The sequence below is a fragment of the Bemisia tabaci genome, chromosome 2 (assembly GCF_918797505.1).
Source record: "Bemisia tabaci chromosome 2, PGI_BMITA_v3".
NCBI lineage: Eukaryota > Metazoa > Arthropoda > Insecta > Hemiptera > Aleyrodidae > Bemisia > Bemisia tabaci.
The window spans coordinates 58,648,960-58,667,246 of NC_092794.1; the positions used below are offsets into that span (position 1 = coordinate 58,648,960).

The 18,287-nt window shown below is 40.4% G+C and overlaps 1 protein-coding gene across 9 annotated transcripts in view; it reads left to right on the plus strand.

Moving 5' to 3' along the window:
- The window catches only part of Ac76E (adenylate cyclase type 2 Ac76E), a 118,272-nt gene that overhangs the window by 69,159 nt on the left and 30,826 nt on the right, over nt 1-18,287 (plus strand). For all 9 annotated transcript variants that reach the window (XM_072295947.1, XM_072295950.1, XM_072295949.1 and 6 more), the window contains one exon: nt 15,083-15,241. In XM_072295947.1, the coding sequence (XP_072152048.1) occupies nt 15,083-15,241 (159 nt within the window). The remainder of the gene's footprint in view (nt 1-15,082; nt 15,242-18,287) is intronic.

An 18,287-nucleotide genomic window follows, 5' to 3' on the forward strand; every position in this document is an offset into this window, starting at 1 on the left:
CTAAAATCTAAAAATTTATTAATCTTACCTTTTGAATGGTAATAATATAAAATTCTTATATGGTTGTAAATTTCGAGACATTAAACTCTTTTTTATTGTTAATCAACCCTGATACAAAAGGTAAAAGATTATCATCTTTACTTAAATTAAATTTATATAATTTTTCTTGGGTGTATTTAATGCTTCATGCCATAGAAAAAATTGTGCTCATTTATTTGCCGTCAAAAATTAAATTTTTTAAGAAATCTGTCACGCCACAAATCAAGAAACCTGTTTTCTAACACTTCATGTATCGTGCAAAGCTTTCATTCTTACCGAGTTCAGTGGTCCATGGAAACCCGGCGAAAATCAGTCTTCCATAGGTGAAGAAATAAAATAATAGGAAAGACTAAAACCGAGAGAGGACGAGAAGGATGAAGAGCAGGAAGGCGAAGAAAAGGAGAAGTAGGTCAAAGAAACGGGAGCGATTCAAGGAAAATGAGAGGACGAACACAAAAATGAAAGAGGGGAAGGAAGAAAACTAATTTTTAAGTCGAAGACGACGCGGCGAAGAATGCATGCGGTGGTTCGTAAAAATGTTAAGCTAAGTCAAATTTGACGAGATTTACGAGCGTCATTCATGTTTAAATTGAATTCAAGTAGTTCATAAATTACCCCTACGGATTTCAAATCGGAGCCTCGTCACTACTTCGTTATGAGGATAATTTCAAATCATAAATATTTTTCTTTCCTCACTTTTTTCTTCTGCAAAAAGCCATCGACTTTCATCACTTATCAAGAGCATTTATTTTGAGTAATGATCAAAACTTTTATAGCTGCTGAGTTATATTGTGTACTAGTTTTTTATTAAAATATTTTTAGTGTGATTTCTCTCATCGGATAAATAAGTGATGCAACGCACAAATATTCCAAGACCAATTTCATTTCCAAAGGTTTTGCTTCATTGTGAGTGAAGACACGTTGTAAACACTTTTATGTAATGCCTGCAAGATCTTGGCTACTTTTGCCGTCTTATCTCTATCCCCTATTAAATTTTTAGGTAGACACAGAACAAGCAGCACAATGATGATCAATGCGATCCATTGCGATTGCATGGCGAGGTAATTTCTACTGCATTGGAGTGTTATGTATGTTATCTATCTAATAATTGAAGGAGCTCCTTTTTTGGAAGTAATTACAATAAAATGGCTTTTTTTCACATTGAAAATGGCGTGCATTTCGTTAGACAGACAGATCGTTTTAGATTCGATGTATGAGGGGCTTGGAGGACAAAGCGCGTATGTTTCGTGCAGTTTTTGAAAAATCGGGATATTAATGATTTCAAGTGAAAATAGTCTGCATGCACATTCTGTAAAAAATTAGCTGCTAAATTCCAATTTTTAAGCCTTAAAAAGTCAGTTTAAACTTTCTTTCCGCCTTATAAGGACCCATGTAATTTCAAAACACGTTTTCTCGAAGTAGGGAAACCTGCTTTTATGCGCCTTGTTCTCCGAACCCCTCATATATAGCTCATGATTACTACTGTGATTTTATGCTAAGAATTGTAGTTTAATTACAGGAAAGTGCTACTTATTTAAATTTTCATCGCGAAGTGCTACTTTGTAGGATAGCCACGGAATGGTAAAGAATGACGAAAGTTTCAAGGCATCATGTTCCGATCGAGTTGAGCCATAATACGGTTACTCTAAGAGGATTCTTGTCGAGTGAATTGCGGGCTCCGACTTGGGTGCGCCGCGCTGTGAGAGGAAAGTTGAAGCTATCAAGAAAGTGCCCGCAAAGCCGGAAATTTCCCGGCTTTCTTCGGCAGTCGGAACGAGGGTCTTCAAGCGTAGTTAGTTTTAATGAGTAAATGCACCCGAGCTCATCCCCGGGTCCCCCGTCAACGCATCCCCCGGGCGGAAACAGCGTATACGCCCCACAGTACACGCGACACTTACGCGGTTTTCACCCGAGCCCAGACTCCGCTGCACTCACCGCGCTCATGCATGGAGTGCCCTAATTTGATTCGATAAAAACTTTCCCCTTCATTACCGCGTCAAGAAAGTTCAACTGCTAATTTCTCAATAAACTCCAGTGGCGTGGCGTGAATTGCGATACATCGATTGTTATACCATTTAAACCTATGGTAAAGAATCGATTATTAAGGTGTTCGCTGCGAACACCCTATTTATCGATCTTTTTCCATAGGTTTAAATGGCAGATCGATCGATGTATCGCAATTCACGCCACGCCACTGATAAACTCCCCGCCGCCGCGTTGCGCCGGCATGTTCGGAACTCGATCTTCCACCGGGGAGGTCGGCGGGGGTGCAGCGCATGATCGCGTCTGTTGAGAGCGTTCTTGGCGCTGAAAAGCAAAAGTTCCGCCCGAAGTTAACCGCTCTGTTTTGTTCTGGCCGCGCCCTGGCGGAACCAACATGACGGCAGAGAAGTTCCGATTCAAAAGACGGGGATTTTTTGCGAGCGGCGAGGTCGCGGCTCAGATCGCAACTCTCCTGTCGTCCCATGCAAAAACGCCGAGACTCTGTTCCAGATTTTGCATATTTTTCACAATGAAAATCCTTTGTTGTATGAAAACCGCATCCCTGCCGTGCTTCAGTTTTTTCTAGTTTACGCCCCCAACGGGCTATTAGACAATGTATGAATTGGATTACATTTTGCAATGGACCACTAGACAGGGTATGAAATTCAGCATTCTGATACATGTTTCTCAGCCAAAATTTTACGTAGAATACGTTGCGCACAACGAAAATTACCGAAATCAACTCCTTACGAAGATATTTATTGATTCTTGATGCGTGAATTGAAACCACCCGCTCATGAAAACTCAATTGCGTGATTCACATCGCGCGCTGAACGTTATCATGAACGCCTCTGCGATAAAAAAATCTGGGAACCTCAATCTTGACGCTTTGGCTCAGCCATAGCAAATTACTTATGGTTTGAAAAACACACGGTGGGAAATGAACATTACTCGATTAAGAAGCTTGTTGAAACCGTTGTAGTGCGCGATTTGACTCACGTAGAGCTTTGAGTTTCTTGTCAGTGGGCAGTTCAAAGTCCTTGTAACCAATGTGAAATAAAAACGTTAATATCTTCGTTAGGAGTTGGTTTCAGTAATTTTCGTTATGTGAATCTTTTTCTATGTGAAATTCTGGTTCAGAAAGATGGATCAGATCGCTTAAATTCGTACCTTGTCTTCCATACGGAACCACTATCTCTGGCTCTTCCATAAAAGCACGTATCTGAATTGGGAGGCCAATGGCATAAGTGTTGTTTCTAAATTTAGCCAGAAATAGTGGTTCCTTATTGCTCAATGTAATCCAATTACTAACCATGTAATGTGGTTGCACATTCAGGGCCATCGCGAGGATGGATTGTCACCTACGTGAACAGCAAATTTGCCCCCATCCTTATTTGTCCCAATGTATAGAGGAAAACAGGAGAAGTAGATTACGAGAGATGATAGAAGAAAAAGAAAGAACAACAGTGAAAAAGAGGAAAAGAAGGAAAAGAGGGAGAGGGAGAAGAACGAGGAGGAGGCAGGAGGAGGAGGAAACAGGAGGAGGAAGAAGAAAGAGGGGAAGGTGAAGAGGAAAAATATGAGGGATAAAAAAGGAAGAAGAAGAAGTAGATTATACGAGCAGGCAGAGGAATATTAAAAAGAAAGGGTAATAGAGAAAAAGAGGAAGAATAAAAAGTTGAAGAAGACGAAGAGGAAGAAGAAGAAGAAGAACCAGAGAATGGAGAAGGAGAAAAAAAGGAAGAAAATGAAGAAAAAGAGGAAAAAGAGGAAGAAGGAGGGGTAAAGAAAAGGACGACGAAGAAGAAGGAAGAAGGGCAGATTAGGTGGAAAAACATGGAGGATAAAAATTGAGGAAAAGGGAGAATAAGTGGCGGAAGGAAGAGAGGTAGAAAATTGATTTCTCTGTTTTGAGAAAGAAATAAAAACAAACTAAAACGACGTGAAAATCAAATCAGATTCTACGCAAAACCTCGATCAAAGGAAGCGCTAAAGCTTTCAAATAAGTTCAGAGGTGAATTTCCGACAAGGCATTATACATGAAGCTTACTGTTTCAAAGTTTTCGAGGGGGAGGGCGGCAACTTTTTCTTAGTTGATTTTTCTCTCCATCGGGAAAGTTAGAAAAGTGTCCCTATTTTGTAAAATCATCTCAGCCATGAAGCCGCAGCGTCGTCTATGCTGGAGCGCATCGCCAACGGATCGTTTTTAAAAGTAATGAGATTTCAGCGTTACTCTATCAACAGTTTCTAGAGCACCTTCTCCCACGCCACCCCTCAATCCTCCCCCTCCTGAACCGGTCTCGTGGGACAGGACATTTTTTACGGCCGAATGTGAAAATCCGCCTCGGCGAATAACATAAATGTTCTCTCGTTAAAGCGTATTGATTTTTTGTTTTTTCATCTCGGAGTAGAAGCGACGAACTTTTATAAGCTTCAAAGGCAATCCATCATCTTTCCTTACGCACAATCTCACTTGAAAGCATTTTATCGTAAAGCTCTTAAATAATTTTATGCCTTGCGAAGTGCCGGTTCGCTACCGTCCGGAGCTAGCTTTTGAACTGGCCCTTTCGGCACTCGTTCTTATTCTTCTTCCCCGTGCTTTCAGGCATTATCCAAACGGCAGGAGCAGAGGTGTACATAAAATGAAGAGGGTGGAGAAAAAAATAACGGAATCGTCCATCCCCTTTGCACAAAGTAAGTGGAAGTGAGAGAGAGAGCGTGAGGTCACAAAGACGGGGGTAAAACAAACAACTGTTTAAAATGCCTCACAAATCAAGCGCTTGGGAAAAGTGCACTTTGGAGAACAGTGGTCGGGAAAATTTTTGAAATACTTTCAAGAAAAGGGAAGTAAAACATTCCATTTTACGGTTGAATACTGCACTTGAAGAATCAACGAGGGAAAGGTAAAATTATAAAACGGACCAACCACAACACCTTCATGCTCGCACTTTTAGAAGCAAATTCATACCTACAGACGCTTGGATATGTCTCTAAATTCTTTCTAATATCTAGGAATTCAATCTGAAAATCTGGCTCATAAAATAACTGTTTGGACTTTTATACCCATGCGTTATCGGGAGACTTACAGTAAGTATAGCTCAAAAATTGTCTCCAAAGTAATTCAATTCATTCTCGTACGAGTAAGTGAGTAAGTTTGCAAACTATGCGGATTGTATACCCAGTAGTTGTGAGAGAAGCTTTTAGCGAAGCATATTTGGTTAAAAATTCAGCGAGCGATAGTGTTTTAAGATCGTTAGTTGAAAAGCACCCTTAAACATGTCTGGAACATTCTCCGAGGTGAAAAAGAAACTTTAAAACGGATTAAAGTACTTGGCCAGAAAACCCTCATATTCGAGTTTAATTTCAACCAAGCATAGACATCACCAGTTTATCTAAGCGTAAGAGATCCAGCCGTCATTAAATCAGCATAATACAGCGATAGTGAAACGACGGAAAGCTGTAAATATCCTGTCACCTGTTATTTTTTCAAAAGATCATCGTATACCACAAAATGTCACGTGTTTTACATCTGTCCTCTTATAATCAGGAGGGTCGCCACTGCCACACTGGTGTTGTTCCGCGTAAAAATGAACACATTTTTGAAAATTGACAAAACTTGACATCAAAATGAAAATTCCCTTCTGGACCACGGTTGTAGGAGTGGATATTTTGAAACATCTAATTTTTCAGTTTTCGTAGTTTCACCGCCTACATTCATATTCGTGTTTTGTATCGTACAAATAGGGCTTTCTTCGAGCAGCACATAATTTTCTCTCAAGAGTTCTTCCAATTTAAGTTTCAGCCGGGTTCAGGGATCGAACACCTTTGTGCGCGGTCCTGCCCTGCGTAGGCGAGAGAAATCAGAGAAGTCAGACGTCAAACGTCAATGAACGAAGGGAAAAGTGTTGGAATAAGGACGGCAGGCGTGGCGGCGGGGCAAAGGAGCGAATGAACCGTATACGAATCTGTCTGGACGACAGATAGTAATGAGGGAATCAGTGAACCGGGAAACAACGAGAATACCTCAAGGAACTTTCAACGTGCCGTGCCAAAAATTTACACATTCCCGGGAGGCAGCCGAAGAGCTACTGTGCTTAGGAAGATCATCGTATGAGTGCTCAATTGTTGCCAAATCTCCCCGACAAAATCTCAATGTAGCTGTAACGCGAAAACCATGTATCTATCTCAATCATTAGACAGTATGACTCATGTATGACCCAGTATGACAGTATGGGTTTTAAGGTGATTCGATGGACGCCATATTTTGTGTCAGAACGGCATGCGATATATCGCATCAATTGGTTCCATATTTTCAGCTACTCGTCATTTTTCTCCTATTTTGAGATCGCACTTCTGTTGTCAGGAGTCTAAAGCACTCACTTACCAATTTTAACAAAGAAATTCAACTTAATAAAGGCGTGGTTTTTTCATAGAGAAAATATCGCATTCGAGTGCAGTTTCGATATCAGTATCGAATGCGATGTTTTATCTCTGAAAAAACCACGCCTTTATTAAGTTGAATTTCTTTGTTAAAATTGGTAAGTGAGTGCTTTAGACTCCTGACAACAGAAGTGCGATCTCAAATTAGGAGAAAAATGACGAGTAGCTGAAAATATGGAACCAATTGATGCGATATATCGCATGCCGTTCTGACACAAAATATGGCGTCCATCGAATCACCTTAAAGACCGAGAGGCAGCCCCATGCAGACGTTTTGAACGGAGGGGCATAAAGGGGGCCGAAAAGGCTACCCCCGGCAACTTTTTGAAATTTTAAAGCATCTTATATGCACTGAAAAAAAATTCCGGCCGTGGGAGCCGCAATTGCGGGCTATATAGACATACCGTCCGTTCCGGGCTCAAAGGCCAAAAATTTCGGCTGCTGGAGGCGTAGCTCCGATTGCTCCGGGTTCAGAGGCCGAAGATAAGGCTCCAGCAGCCAGAATTTTCGGCCTTTGAGCCCGGAACGGACGGGTTGTCTATATAGCCCGTAATCGCGGCTCCCACGGCCGGAGTTTTTTTTTCAGTGTGCAGTTTAAGTCAATTTACTCATAAATAATTACCAAATATGAAGTGTTTCCTTCTTTCTTCCTTCCCTTGTTCTTCCTACCTTTTCCGGGCAAACGACCCGGGGGAGGGGGGCGAAGGGCTACGCCTCCCTTGAATCCGCCTATGCAAAGACCCTGCACAGCAGTCTTCCCTAAGAAATACCTCCGGAGGTCAATGGTCAGCTCCGCCTAATGATGACTGATGATTCGAAAGTTTAGCAATTCGTTTCGAAAACCAGCTTTGTTTGCAAAACTTCGCATACCAAAGCACTCATTTTGACATTCAACACTCACTAATTCGCAAAATTTACTCCTCACAATTTGTTCATCAAACACCAGGTGAAAATAGCGCCTACCTACTTCTGGACTAAACTTCTGGCTTCGCCTAATTACATAACTTAGTACAAAGTCCCTTAAATATATCTTATTTTAAGTATTTTTGTTGTTTTATTTTAGTCGTGTTATTTATTTTTATTTTATGTTTGACAAACCAGTTTGAAAAGAAAGAGATGTTGTTGTGCAGTCACCTACACATTTCTTCGCCGATAATGCACAGTAAGATCGAGCAATACGAACGTGAACGGTTAACTTCAGGGGTAATCACTATTCCTTCCTTGTAGCCATTTCGTAAAATATTTAAAAGAAATTTATTACAAAAGTGGTTACAATGCGCTATTTTAAAAATGAAATCCAGAAAATTCATGTATTACCAGTGGTAATTTTGCTATTTCCGATCGTCCATTCGTTGTTTTTCCTGAGTACGACAGTCTGAGAGCAAGAAAGTCCAGGAAGTCTGGAGGTCGCGCTATGGGAATCTCATTTATTTCCGCCCAGAGAGGATCGTTTGTATGCGGCCCCGTCCTATTTGAACAAGTTGTTTATGAAAGGGATAAGTTCACTCTCGAGTGAACCGCGAAACACGGAAGGGTACGAGCTTTCAGGGGCTCACCTAGAAACGCACCCAATCCCTTTCCGTTTGTTTGAGATGAAAATTCATTGTCGGTGATTATGATGTACCCGATACTTACATCTACTGTTCTTAGGAAAAACGCCCCATGAACAACCGGATGTTGCCGGTGCGTTCGAAAATTATAAAAACCGCTTGGAAAGATTATGTTTTTTTCTCTTTTTTAGTGCAACCCATCATTCATCCCTATCTCTATGTCAGTCGTAGGCAATTACACCGAAAAAAAAGGTGCTGCAGTAACATCCCGGATGTTACGGTTGTTCAAAAAATGTGCGACAACTCTTAGATGTTGCCATTAACACCCTGGCAGTTAACATAGCATGATAGGATGTAAAAGTGACATCCGAGGATGTTTGTTTAACAGCCAGAGTGGTAATCACAGCATCCAAGACTTGTCGCACATTTTTTGTAACATCCAGAATGTTACTACAGCACCTCTTTTTTTTCGGTGTAGCAATCGCCGTCAAATGACCGCATCTATTTAAGTTGCATAAAAAAATGTAAAAATTTAGAAGTAAAGAAACGAGGTAGAAAGTACTGACGATTATGCTCGGAATTCACGCAGAAGTGTTTTTTTCATGAATGCATGGTACCAGCCATCATATCCGCAAGTGTCTGTTGTGAAATCTGAGATCTCAGATGGGTTTGGTTTGGTTAAGCAACTAAACTAACTGCCAGGCAACGCAGGGAGTATCATAGGATTTGAAGGCGCTCTAAGCCGATTTCGCGCTTTTGAGGTTCTTTTTCAATGAAAGTGTTTACTATGTCCATGCGAATTCTTGCAATTTGACGAGTCAACACGCATGACGCTTGCAAATTGCCATTGCTGACTGCCTGCGACATATCTATCATTACATTGATTGTTTGACATAGTTTGAGGAAAATATCTTGGGCCCATCCTGCTAAATGGCAGATATTAAGTAGCTGCATGGAATTGACTGCAGTAAGGTAGCGTAAGCAATAGCTTTTTTATTTGAAGATAGAATGTTCATACGTTAGGATTATTTTAAGGACAATGGATGTTTTCTATCACGGCGTTGAGTTCAAGAGCTTTTTCAAGATTGGAAGTTATTTTCAGAGGAAGCTATGAAATTTAAGGATCGTGAAGTTGAATGGAAACCAAGAAATTGAAACGAAAAATTAAAGCAAACTAAGAAATTTAAGGATCGCGAAATTGCGGACATCAAAAATCCCCTCTGCATGTTAGAGCTTGATGAAATATTCTTCAAAATAAATATTTAACTGCATTTCATGAAAAAAAAAAAAAAAAAAAAAAAAAAAAAAAAAATACTGATGGCTCTAGTAGGTTATTGCGTATCACAATCGCAACGTTTTAAAATGTCCAATTTTATGTTTTCTCTTAATTTGTTTTTTTTTTTTGTTTGTTTGTTTTTTTTTTTTTTAAAGAAAAGTCAAACCTAAAGATCTTCTTGACATTTTCTGTGAATGAATTCAACAGAAAGAAGAAAGTTCACACAAAATTCCGAGCAAAACTGGATGTTTTAGTTGAGGGGAAAAAATTATAACAAATAAAATAAAATGAAATAAAATGTAATGAGCCCGAGCGGAAATTCGTGACGTCACAGCAGCATTTTTAGATCGTATAAGATAATTGGAGGGATTTTGGCAACGTTTGAATTATAATACGTGGTTCGTGCCTCAAGCTCGGTAGAGAGAGGCTTCGGACCTATGCGTTCATTATTCACGGGCCCCATTGGAACGGTGATCCGATTAATTAACCGTGATTTATCGCTTCGGCAACTTAAGTTTAGTCGGGAGCTTTCACGCGAATGAAAGAAGGCCGCCTCCCCCGATTTGACGATTTGAAGACGAGTCGAACGACCGAAAACTTCCTCCGAATCGGCCTCCCTGATCGGCGCCGCCATTAAATCCGGTTGTAAAACGCTTTTTTATTGGAACTCACCCCGCCGACTCGTGTGATTTTTCTCTCGAGTTATTTTTAATACCGTTTGAGAGGGAAAAGAAAGTAAATTATATGCTTGTAAGGGTGGAGATCATTTTTATCGCCGATTTGAATTCTTCTACAACGAGAGGACATTACTCTATCTTCAACCGGACACTGCGCCGCTGCTCTCTCTCCTCCTGATGACGGGGTTAAAAATGGGCGGAGATTATCTGTAGGGAGCCAAAAGCACCGTCACTTTCGGAGATACATCCTCTTTTATAGGATGTCCTTACTTTCGGCAAGCAACGCATCGATTTGTGTTGAAATCTTGGGAGGAAAATGATAGAAAAAATCGCCTTCAATTCTGCCTATAGGCAAAAAAACGTACCGCAAAGCACGAATAGTTATCAACTCAGTTGTGTGTCATCTCTGTCTTTTGCTCCTTTTTTTGTAGGGAAACTTAAAGGCCAATTGGTAGGGAACCGCCAAACCACATACCTTGAAAAACCTGCTTTTTTCGTGGAGAAAAAAGTATTATCCCTTAAAATAGATCCTTTGAAATTAAACGCCTTTAAACTCACGTCTCTTGTGTTACCAACGTGCATCACTCCAGAACATGGTGGTAAACATGAGCAGAAACTGCTCGATGTTCGAGACTTCAGTGAAAGTTTCATTTATAACTAAGCCATTTTTCAGACACCACGTTCCTGCAACGGTTGCACCAAATTCTCACCAAGGCTTTCTCTAACAGAATGTAGAGAAGAGTCTCTTCATACGCGTAATTAGAGTAATTTTCTGGATGCGGTTTAGCCGCTGCCATTCTATCATTTTGAGGAAAAGTCTGGGTCTTCCTGGTACAAAGGATGTTTAGGGTGAGGGGGTATCTCCTTGAAAATTGTGGGGAAATGAGCTCTCTTAAATGCTTACTGTGGCTAATCTTACTTCAATTTGGCCGCATACAAATGTACATGCCACTCTACAATTGGACGTATTTCTATCAAACGGACCTAAGCGCCATGGGGTGAGGAAGGTAGAGGGGGGCTTGAATTGGCGCCGGAATCGGGCGTCCGGCTTATTCCGTCCTTTTACTCGCAATGCTTTTCCATGGCGCTTAGGTCCGTTTGACAGAACGGGCTATCCGGGATTCTGAATTCCTCAAAAGGAACTCAAATTGGCGCTTAGTTCCGTTTGATACACGGAAAAAACAAGACTAGTGTTGAGCACTACTGGCCGTTTAGTGGGGAGTAGTTGAGGGCTGGCGTCTAAGCGCTGTACAGCTCAACACCGGAAGGCAGTACAGGTGGGCACTGAACATCAGTAGTGCCAATCAGATGCTGCGAGACGCAGTTGCGCTTAACAGGTGTAAATTCACCCAATGGGTTACGGAGTCACCATAGCCTGGTGGTAACGCGCTGGTCTTCCGCCGGCGCAACATGGGTACGATCCCAGGTGGAGGTGTTTCATATTTTACACTCGCTCCAAAGTCACTTTAGGGCTTGGCACTACTTCTTTCTTAGTGACCCAGTCTCGAGCTGTTTAGTGTCCAGCACTACTCTGACTTGGTGGCTCCATTTGACCTAACCCTCGTTAGTGTCCAGCACTAACGTGTAGGTCCCAACCCTAAACTCGTTTTTTCCGTGTAGAAATACGTCCAATTGGTCCTCGAAAAATATCTCAGACTTTTTTCTTTTTCTAGTGTATCATTGAATGAGGACATTGTCATTCATTTCATGGTGTGGAGGAGGGATTGTAATATTCCAAATTCTTGGAGAGCCAGGCTCACCCTGAGGGGGGGAGGGGGGCATGGGCTAACGTCCATGGGTCTCTGTTGGTCTCTGGTGCACCCAAAATCCTAATTCAACCACTAAAATCGCGTTGAGCGAGATGGATTCCAAGAAGACCGGACTGAAAACTGCAGCACGACCCCATAGAATACCTACACGTGATCATGAACAATTAGAGCGAGCGGATAATCCATCTAGGCTCCGTCCATGGGTCTCTATTAGTCTCTGTGGCACCCAAAATCCTAATTCAACCAATGAAATCGCACATAGCGGGAGTAATTTCAGAGAGACCTGACTGAAAACTGCAGAACGGCCCCTTAGAATACCTACACGTGATCATAAACAATTAGAGCGGGCGGATAATCCATTTTAGGTCGCGTGCGAACACCTTCGTTTGTTTTAGGTTATCCCTTAATCGAACCCGTCGACTAGAGGGCTAAGCAAATACTCGAGGATGCGGGCCTTTTCGGTGCTCCTCATTTGCATGTCTGCGAGCCCTGTTCCCTCCGGAGGCAGGAAATTGGCAACAACGATCGGGGTGATGTGATTTTGCATGTGAAAGGATTTCAATTATCACTGATGCTCCCAGCCTGGTAGTTTTCAATTTATTGTTTCAATGCGGCCGCGGCGATGTGGTGTCTGCCGTCGAGTTTCATACTGTTACTCTCAGGCACCGACAACGCTAGCCCGTATTGATCCTCATCCCTATCACCGACTCATCCCATCTGCTAATCGCGCCAAGTGTCTATGCTAGGGGGATTAAAATTGCTAAACTGACGTTATCGTATCTGGAAAAATATGTACTTTGTCCGCGCACAAAGTACTTGAGCAAATTAAATCAACTTTCCTTTCTTGCTTGAAATTAAAACCACATGAATCGTTGTTTGTGATCCTCGTATCTTTGCGAGGGTATTTTGAATATCGATGGTTGAAGTAGAAAAAAGTGTTCGTGCAAATCTCAACTGTAACTCTTCAAAATCTGCGCTGTTGTTTTATTTTTTAGTTCACAAGAAAAGATCAAAGGGAGAACAGCTCAATTGCTCGAGATACGTTGATTTCTCGATGCCATGAGATGAGCAGCGAAACCTTTACCTGTAGAGCTCCCACGCAACGTCGTCGGCCCGTTTAGCTATGTCTCAGTAACACGAATGTGACATAATTTTTTGTTCACGATTGCTTCATTTTTGGGCGTGGTTAATAAAATGAAATTAAATCAATTACAAAAGTTGAGTGAAGGTAATATTTCTCCTTGATACTTTCAATAGAATGGACCTGGTGTCAATACCTACTGAGGTATCGGTATCACGTGATAGAGTTCAGAACTGAAGGGGTTTTTCGATTGAGGATGCGATAAAACCTGAATATATTTGGATCGGTAGCGCTCATCATTTCTAAATTGACGTTGTAAAAATTGAACGGATGGTTTCAGGACATTTTGTCAACGAATTTTCGTCTAGTAGTTTACGCCCACATGTAAAATAAGCAACGGTGACTTGGTCCAAGCGTTATATTTTAGTCGGTATGTAAAATTATATTGACAATATGGAAATGAGAAATTGAGAGAGAAAGAGGTGTTGTTACGGTTGCTCATTTTATAAATGAAATGCGTTCTTACTTTCTCCTTTTGAATAATCTTTTTAAATTGTTATTGGTGAAAATTTGGTTTTATTTCTATCCTTAAAATATTCGATGTACAATATATACCTTATATATGTATAGGTACTTTTTTGTTTATTTTTTTATTCTTTTTTTACGAAATTATTACTTCATTTTGAAAACATTTATATTTTTAAAACGTGACAAATATTTGGAAAACCTTTTCCAAGCAACATTAATCTCAAGAAGCCGCAGTTGTGCCGACAGAAACTGCAAAAATGAATAAAAGAGGGGAAAAAACCAAGAAGCATGCAATCTTTAGTTTTAACCTATTTGTACATCGATCTTTTAGAGTCAAATACGTCAAATTTTGAGCGTTTGGTTGCGCCTACACCTCGCTGCAGCACAATAAAAGCACAAAATGTAAAAGAAAAAATTGAAGTACTTTGAAAATCATTAAATTTGACACGGAATCACCAATATTTAAAAAACACACATTAAATTATTATTCTTCTTTGATAAACTGATATGTATTTTTTTCCCATCAATTCAAAGAGAATAATCAATGCAGAGTGTGTAAAAATGTTAAAATCCTGAGTTGAAAAACGCTGACTATGCGAGTATAAATATTAAAGCCTAAGAGAGCGGAAAGGCGTGCTGCCAGCGCGAGAGGCTCACTGGCACCTACAAACCTAAGTGGATACGCATTGCACAATGCTTGAAGTATCCACTTAGGTTTGTAGGCGCTGGCCGCCCGCCCGCCGTGCGGCGGCGCGGCGCCTGAAGCAACAGAGGTTTTGCACAGTAATATGCGAAATTGAACGTATTAAGAATGACAGGCATCCATTAAAAGTACAGATCTTTCCTCGCAAAATAAATCAAGATACTTATCCCACACTGGAAAAATCTAAGAGCCTTTAGCTGAGGCAAATATAGAGGTTTATCCGGTTCAGGTATAATAAGGTAGGAAGTTCTTGAAAGATAATTAAGTTCTGTTACACCAAAGAGGTGTAGAGAATTTTAGTGAATTTTGTCTCATGGAATTGACGCTCCCCCATTTTTACCAAAACTCTCAACTATATATTATTCGCCGTTGGACCAAACAGACAAAACAAAAAAACAAGCAAACCCTCATTCTTCCAAGACATTTCACATTTTCACCCAAAAACGTCGTGAGCAACTATCGTTTGTATTTACATGTGGGCCAGTTAACTTTGGGTCTCAACAGGCACGTGGACCAAAACTCCCGTGCCAAAAAAAACGCGTGGACGTAAATTACTGGAAAAAACAGGTGCGCGGACAAAAAATCGTTGACGAAATGTCCTATAACCGAACGGATTGATAATGCTGTTTTGACGAATGGTTACATGTATTTTGAGAAAAAGCACATAAAACAATTTCGAATTAAACCGGATTTCAGACGGTTTGAGTTCAAGTAACGTGGTTTTGAGAATAATGCGTTTTAAATATTCTAATCTGTATTGTACATGGCTTGAAAATTTTCGGGTCGAAGTGCAGCTCTTGCCAACATGAAAATTACTCAAATAAGTTACTTTTTGGAAAATGGCATAAAAACTGTTGTCTGTCCCAAGGCTCGAGGTCCGATTTTAAACCTATTTTGATATGCATCGCACTCCTAAATAATGTTGCCTTGCACCGACTGCGGTTTTAAGAGTCTCTTTTCCCGTGGACGTTTACATTATTCAGATGAATAAAAGAACTGTCCGGATCCACCTTAATTGAAACATGAATTATTTCAGGTTTGTTCGAGAGGCAACCGGATTCAATGTAGACATGCGCATTGGTATTCACACCGGCAATGTTCTTTGCGGCGTGCTTGGACTCAGGAAATGGCAGTTTGATGTATGGAGTGATGACGTCACATTAGCAAACCACATGGAGTCCGGTGGCGTTCCAGGGTAAGTGATTAGATTACCTGTCTGGAGTAGGGATGTCTCAGGAGCAGTCGAAAATTCCACAAAATATGAAATTTCATCCCGCTTTATCAACACATGTTTTTATTTTGAAATTGTAAACACTTAAATCTTGTTCAGGAGTTGATTTCAGACTTCTCGACCTGTGCTTCGTTTCCCTCGTGAAATTTTGAAGAGAAGAGATTTTATGGAATGGGCTCATCTATGTCTTGTGCCACACATGCAAAATGTTTCATTCCATATAATTTTATTTTCCATGGAATTTCAACGATTTTACTGGAACCGCGTATGCATCTCAAAACAATTATCCGAGAATTCAATGAGAAATGTTGACATTTGATTCATGATTTTTCTTCAATAATTTTAAAATTAAAATCCTACTATTTTTAGGCGTTTTGTGGCATATTAAGTTCATTGCAGGGTTTGAAAAATTAAATTACTGAAATTTCACGAAATTCCACGGCATTTCATTTTATATAGTTTCATGAAATTTTGCATCTCTGCTGGAGGCCTATCGTGGCATGCACGATGATGGCTTATTAATAACTTTCTCCTAAGATTTTGAAGCATCTGGATTGAAGCACCTGGAAGTTTGTAGGAACTGATTGATCATTTTTGAGGGTACGAACTTTACACCTTTACTACTCTTGTTAAATTTGACATATTTGGGCAATTTCTTCGTCAAAATGTTTATAAAACACGTAAATACATATTTTAACGCTAAGTATTAAAATTTTAGCGCTTGCTTTAGTTTTTAAGTGAAGAGGTTTTGCGAGACATTTTTGAAAAAGTTTTAAGAAATTCGACTAGTAATAGAGCACAGGAAATTGAGTGCAATAAAAACAAACAGCCAACTTGCAAAAAAGGCAATGAGACATTAAATTCGCAACATCTTAAGCCATGAGCCAGCTTTCCAAAGTTTCACGATCAATAAGTCTTACAATTAGTGAGACTAATAAGTTAAGTTCTGATACTCCATTTTTAAATGTATTTTTGAGTGAGTACTCAGAATAATCAACATTTTTAAGAATAATATTTTACTTGTATTACACTTGCATGCTCCTCCAGACTCTTTAATTCTTATTCCATACAGAAATTCCCACATCTTTTTAGAGATAAAATGGAAAATTTACTTAATTCAAACGGAGTTCAGTTGAAACTGGCTCCATTCATGCTTTGATGTTTATTTCACTGAAAGTTACATATTTTTAAAAAATTACACGTAATATATTTCCGCATTTTTTATACCACAGAGAGACTTGTGTGTTATCGGTAGATTGGCTAGTTTGCCGAAGAGTTTCAGGAATAACCGACCATGCAGAAATTGGCTATTATTTTTTCTAAGAGTGTTAGGCATTACAGATCCTGTGGAAATATAACAAAATGTATGTCACAGGTAGTCAAGGATCTCGGGCAATTTGCAAGTCACTAGTTATTAAAAGAAATACTCATACGTAGGAATAAAGATAATAAGATAGTCCTGGTTTTTATTTTACCTTGAATCGAAAATTTTTTTTCTCCATGAATACATAGTTAATACTGTTATTTTCACTCCTTCATGATCTTGGTTCAGTGCGGGTCGGATAGGCATCTAAACTAACTGGGTGGCGAAGCGTTTAGTGTCACCGGTAAATGAAGGCACCCCAAATTGAAACCGCGTGCTTTTGAAGTCCTCTCGCAATAAAAATAGCACCAAAGAGGTGTCGATGCGAAAAGTACGACAATATACGCGCTCTAGAGCTCACAACTGCATTTTTTAAAGATCCAATTTTGCAACAGCTTGTTGGGCCCTGATTGGATGCTCAAAACACCTACTTCGTCAACAGACAAGCCAAACCGTTCGCGAGGTTCGTTAGGGGCTGACGAACGAAGATTTACTTATTCCTCGAAATTAAACTCCTCTTTTTAAGGAGGCACTAATGATTTCAATTCATTTAATTTTCTCATTGCCGAGTGAAGAAACGTTAATTTACCTTCCTCGATGCCGCCAAGTCTACGGAGCCCGACTTCAAACACGATGGGACAAGGCTCGCGTTTCCCTTTAAGATTAGATTCCTCAGCGCTCGCCTTGCGCCTGGGGATCCTTGGTGGTAAAAGCATTTTCAGTCGTGGATGATACGGAATATTGCAAATACAATGAAAGGCTGTTAACCCCCCGGAGAACACCCTTCCCCTCTCCGTCTTCTATTTCCCGCGCCCCTCCCCTTCCTCCACCCCGAGTGTACTCGGATCGGTTGACTAGACCGACAGAAGTGGCGTTGACGGTATTTACCCCTTCCTTAATTTGAAACCTTTTGTGTAAAAATGGCGTATTTGCATTGCATTCTGACTGGGGAATCCGTTCTTTTTGCTTCATTCGTTTGAGGAAACTACGGGGCCATGCAAGCACCTCGGGCCGCGGGTTTTCTGCCTCATTATTCAGGATGACTGACAACTTTTATTGCATAGACTTCCCTGTCATTTTTTTCAGCTTTGATTTGAGTCGCGTTAAAACAATTAGAAAACGGAAACACTTTTTCTCCATCTCCACCGGTGAGAGAATCACTAGATGGAATGAGAATTGGACTGCATTTTGCAACGCCAAACTACGAAGTCTGACTTACTCGTAAAAACACGTATGTGCATAGGGAAACTAATGGTAGATACGTTGTTTTTAAACTGAGCCAGAAATTATAGTTCCGGATTGCAAATTTCAGTCCAATTGAAAATTCTGTATAGCGCTTGGACTGTTCAACTAAAAGTTTTGGGAAAAAATGCGAGAGTAATTTCTTTAAGGGGAATCAGTCTTGGCTGGACTACGTTTGTGCAAGGCCGGATTTACGTACTTGCCGCCCATGGGCCGCTAGTATTTTGCCGCCCCCTTCTCATTCGATTTGAAACATCAATGAAAACCATCAAATGAACGTGCCAGCGGGGGAGGGGTGCATAAGACGCGATTACTGGTGTTGAACACATTTTTTGGGAAAGCCCTGTCAACATTTCCAGCAAAAGTTCACGGAACTTCGCGCGAAAGTTAAGTTTCGTAAACCTA